The sequence below is a fragment of the Tympanuchus pallidicinctus genome, unplaced genomic scaffold (genome assembly GCF_026119805.1).
Source record: "Tympanuchus pallidicinctus isolate F22 unplaced genomic scaffold, pur_lepc_1.0 scaffold6, whole genome shotgun sequence".
Taxonomy (NCBI): domain Eukaryota; kingdom Metazoa; phylum Chordata; class Aves; order Galliformes; family Phasianidae; genus Tympanuchus; species Tympanuchus pallidicinctus.
Genome location: NW_026294780.1, coordinates 4,986,117 through 4,991,373, shown reverse-complemented (window position 1 = coordinate 4,991,373; position 5,257 = coordinate 4,986,117). Strand labels below are relative to the sequence as shown.

At 44.3% G+C, this 5,257-nt stretch overlaps 1 protein-coding gene across 1 annotated transcript; it reads left to right on the top strand.

Annotated features, from left to right (window-relative positions):
* The first annotated feature begins 3,218 nt into the window (after positions 1–3,218).
* On the top strand, positions 3,219–4,809 carry LOC128071716 (uncharacterized). The gene has a single exon (XM_052664717.1). The coding sequence runs from the start codon at positions 3,288–3,290 to the stop codon at positions 4,803–4,805; it is 1,518 nt and encodes a 505-aa protein (XP_052520677.1). The 5' UTR covers positions 3,219–3,287; the 3' UTR covers positions 4,806–4,809.
* Positions 4,810–5,257: the final 448 nt, after the last annotated feature.

The following is a 5,257-nucleotide window of genomic DNA, read 5'->3' as shown; positions in this document are numbered from 1 at the left end:
TGTTGGTGCTAGATCTTTAGTAAATAAAAATGAATTTCATGCATTAATGAAAAATAGTTTTCATACATGCACTTTGTTCTTCTGCCTCTATATCCTTTTTCTGCATTATTTTTGTTTTAAAAAAGGAGATAATAGTTACAAAATAAAATTACACACTGACACACAAAATTACATACTGATTACACAAAGACCAGAGCATACAAGTACTAGAAACTATGGCTGTGAAAGCATTTGGAAGGTGACTGAGTGTCATATTTTGATGAGTCACGATGAAACTCTAATTAAATTTCAGACAGTATAAATTGTAGAAAAGAATAATTCACCACAGAGACCTTGTAAGCACATATGTGCTAGAAGGGATTCAGAACCAGTGAGGGAATGACAGCAGCTTCCAGAAGAGCATACTAGTTCTTCCAGAACATGGAACATAGAGGAGATGGGGAAAAATTAAGAAAAACAGAAAAATGACAGCAGCAGGTGGAAGTTGTTATCAGCTCTGTAGGTGTGGGACCTCTTCAATTAGGCTCCTTTGTGCAAAGAATGGTACAGGTGTCTGCATCTTATAGAAGCATACATTGTTATATTTCATTTCACTTTCATTCATGCTATTTAATGTCAGCAGCCATTTTTCTGTTTTGAATCATTTCATTCTTCCTGTTTCAAATATTGTTCATTTTGATGTTTATTTTTTTTAAAGCATTAATTTGGATGAAAAAATGTGAACATTTTTAAGATGTCTTATCTTAGGAAAAAATCCCTTTAAAAGGGAGATTGCAAATAATTCCTAGTTATATTCAAGTTCATGCTAGTTCGAAGAGGATCTGCTTCTATATGTACCCAGCAGTTCTCATTAAAACTTTGTAGATCATGTTCAAGAGGATGGAAAATATTTTGCAAGGCTACTCTACACAAAATTATAAACTGGTATATAGTTGCCCATTCTGGATAGCATCATCCATAATTTTTGGTATGTAACAGAGTGCAGGATCAGCAGTTAAAGGATGAGTGGTCATGGGGGAATGATGAGAGGCAAAAATAACTTTGAAGTAGGCAGGGCACAAAGAGCTGGTTTTAGAGGGGAAGACTGGGAATGTTTAATTGTTCAGCTCTGTGCATAAGCTAGGTATTCTAATCTTTGCTATAGTCACTGGCATTCCAGAGCTTAGTTCAGTTGCCCTTTTATAGGTATCTTGTTGCAGATGTCTTTGAATATAACCAGTGGTCTTAACCTGCTACTCCAGAAAGGCATAGATTGCTTATGGTCAGAACTGCAAGTCCTGAGTAAATGGCTCAGGAGTCTGATGTTCACACAGATCACAGAATCACAGAATCACCTGGGTTGGAAGGATCATGTAGTTCCAACCCCCCTGCCTAGCAGGGCCACCAAACATACACATTCAGATCAGGTTGCCCAGGACCCCGTCCAACCTGGCCTTGAACACGTCCAAGGACGGGGCATCCACAACCTCCCTGGGCAGCCCGTTCCAGGGCCTAACTACTCTCCTTGTGAAGAACTTCCCCCTAACATCCAACCTAAATCTTTCCTCCTTCAACTTGGATCCATTTCCCCTAGTCCTGCTGTTGTCAGCCCTTCTGAAGAGTTTACTCCCCTCCTGGGTGTAGGTTCCCTTCAGGTATTGATAGGCTGCAATGAGGTCGCCCCGCAGCCTTCTCTTCTCCAGGCTGAACAAGCCCAACTCCCTCAGCCTGTCCTCATAGGGGAGGTGCTCCAGCCCCCTGATCATCTTAGTCGCCCTCCTCTGGACCCTTTCCAAGATCTCTATGTCTTTCTTGTACTGAGGGCTTGTGAGAATCCTTCTTAGTTTTTTTTTTGGCTCAAAGCTTGCTTCCTGAGGTTTTCCTTGTGATAAGACTCTGAGTGACTTGCCAAGGAGGCAACTGATGGGTGCTAACCGTGTGATAATCGATATCGCTTTGGGAACATTTGCAAGCCCATTCCCCCAGAGCTGCTTGCTCTGTAGAAGAGCGGAAGAGAGTGCTCAGCAGTGTTCACTGGCGGAAGATCTGGCCTGTGGCCAAACCGCTCCAGCTAAGTATGGAAGGCTGGGGGATGATACCATTGTATCTTGCGAAGGCAAGATGCAAGTTGGTGCCTCCCTGCTTCCTCTTATCTGCTGGCAAGGCCAGAAAGATAAGAACAAAGGAGGTTCCTGCTGAGATCCCAGAGCCAGAAGCTGTCACCGCAAGGAGAACTGACTCAACCACCTTGGGTTTGATCTGTCACTCAAAGGAGAGCTGATTCGACCACTTTGGATCTGAGCTGTCACTCCAAAAACAGCTGACTCACACTTTGAAGTATTGAAAAAGAGCCATCATCACCATGGTCGTCGTCGTCGTTGGCAACAGGACAACAATACCTGACGACCCACCGCTACTGAAGATCAAAGACTAAGCTACGAACCTCGCTGGATCCATGGTGGTGACTATCTCCCTATTGCTGCCTATAAAGACCCCTTGCTTCCTCTTTCCTATCTTTTCTATCGCCCCCCTTCCCTTCCCCCATTACCCTAATTCATAATAGTGTCCGTTCTCCCTTCCCCATTTTCCCTAATTAAGATTTGTAATAAACTGGTTGGACCAACATTTGAACCGTTGCTTCTTAATCTCACACCGGGTATATAGATAATAAAAGAACCTCCTCTCCCTCCTATAAATTGGAGCGAGACATTTATTTAATGGCGTAGTCGGCAGGATACCCGCTGTGAGAGTGTTGTCCTTCCAGATACTGTTTGAAACTTTTTTCTCTGTGTGCACCTCCTGGAGTTGCAAGGAGCGATAGTTTTGAAAATTTAGACGTGAGTCCTTCTCCAGGAAGACCGCTCCATATTCTGAAACTTTACCTTTTATGTGTGTACCTCTCGGGGACGTATTTTGAATACTTGCATTTTGTTTAATACGTGTGTGCCTCCTCGGGAAGACCTCTCTGGTTATTTGGTAACTGAAGTGCGAAACTTGAACCTTTTTGCGTGTGTGTGTGTGTGTGTGTGTGTCTGCATGCACGCACCTCTTGGGGAAGAAAGGAAGTGATATTTTGTTACTTAAACGTGTGTGCCTCTCCAAGAAATTTTATTTACTCCATTGAAACCTAGAAAGTTTTGCTTTAGCGTCTCATTTTTTTTGTGCTCCCCCAAAGAAAGGGGGGAGTGATTGGAGCATTTGCATTTGTTTAGGTGTGCTGTATCTCCCTGGGAGGAGAGATAAGGAGTCACTTGAGCTCTTGAATACGTACACCTCCCTTAGTGTAGGCCTTTCATTGTATTGAAAAAATGAGCGACAGCATTGCCAACATGAAAAGTGAAGATGTATTATTTGATCTTTTAGAAAAACATGGTGCTCGACCCTCTTTATCAGGTATGGATTGGGCACGACAGAACTGGTATAACTTGCAGAGTGTTTCGGACCGTATTAGTATCCTGCAAAAGAATGCTCGTACTCGAGCTGGAAAAGGAAAGTCGTTTATCTGTGCAGTACTAGGTTCTGCTCTGGTTGCAGCTACAGAATTCCGAGACCAGCAACTTAAGGCAGAAACCCAAACTATAGAGTCGCTGCAGGAACTGGTCAAGACTCTGCAGAAACAAACAGAGGAACTAAAAAGGCAATTAGAAAATGAAAAGCATGATTCAGCTCTCTTACTAGAGGCTCTGAAGGAGCAGTTAAGGTACAAAGATAATAGCGATATTATCGCTCATAGTTTGCCTCAAGAAAAAATCTATCCTCTAGAAGGATTGAAAGAAATGAAGGCAAGGTTAGACAAATTGGAGGCCTCTCCAGCCCAGATGCGTCCTTTGATAAAAACTGAATACACATTCGATAACAGTGAGGATCTAGATCCTCAAATGAATGTTAAAGAAATTCCCTTCTCAGCCACTGAACTAGCGAAACTGAAAAAAGATTTTAGCCGCTCTCCAAAGGAATCAGAGACAGAATATGTATGGAGGGTGAGTCTCACTGGTGGCGACCAGATTCGGTTAACAGAAAAGGAAGCAGAAGGTTACTGGGGACCAGGAGTATTTTTAACTACTGGCAACAGTCGTGCTCCCTGGTCCTTAACACAAAGAGCTGCCTATTGGGCAGGTGGTCTCAACCCTTTAGAAAGGGGAGACCCTCTTGCCATTACTGGAACAGTTGATCAGTTAGTAGAGAGTGTTCAAAAGGCTGCTTGTCTCCAAATGATGTATGATAGAAAGCTGCAGCCGCACCATGAATCACCTATGATGATGCCTGTCGATCCTGAAAGAATGACCCCTCTAATTAGGGGGCTTCCAGAGTCATTAAAACCTATAGGTATTCAACTGCAAGGAAAAATACAGGCAATGCCTCAAGGAGAGAGGGCCCGGGCAGCGTTAGAAGGAACTATAACCCCCAACAATCTCCAGACGGCATACAAAGTGTGGACATGGGGGGAGGTCGCTCAAGAGTTAATAAACTACGGCCGAAGGTACGGTCCTGTGACTACCCTCACCGTTAGACCAGAGGCTAAGGGAGTGAGGCGTGCAGTGGTTAATCCGACCCCTCTCCCATCCAACCTAGTTCACAACGGATTTAAAGGGGCTTCATTTTCAGTAAAGCCAAGTGGGAGAAATATAGATCATAAACGTAATGGTTTCTGGACGCTGGGCTGGCAGAAGGGCATTCCGCGAGAGCTTATGGATGGATTATCTACAGACAGGCTAGAGAAATTAGTAAATTGGTGGCCAAAACAAAAGTTCGAAAAGAGTGACACTCCATCCCCTAGTGCCCCCCCTTTGGAATCAGCACAGGCGGTAGGACCTCAGGAAAACTAGTGCCTTCGCTCCTCTCAAGTGAGCGGGGGGGCGGAGGTTGGATGCACATTAGAAAGCTCACAACAAAAGGTAACGATCTGTTAATCACATGCATTGTTGAACCTAAATTGATCCCAGTAACTTTCCTGGTAGATACCGGGGCACAAATTTCTGCCATTAAAACAGAGGATGCTGATAGTGCTGGTGTGACCCTATCCCGCAAGAAAATATTTGTAGCAGATGCGATGGGCGGCGTGCACTCTCAAACCATAGCAACAGTGAGGCTGCGAATACCTGGAGAGGAAATAGCGCAAGAAATCTCCATGGTTGTGGGAAAATATCCCCTTAACTTATTAGGACTAGACGTCTTGAAAGGTAGAAGCTGGATAGACGACCAGGGAGGGAGCTGGGTGTTCGGCGCCCCCACTCTAGACATTCGCCTGTTGCAGGTCGCGCCCCCGCTTCCCCCCTCC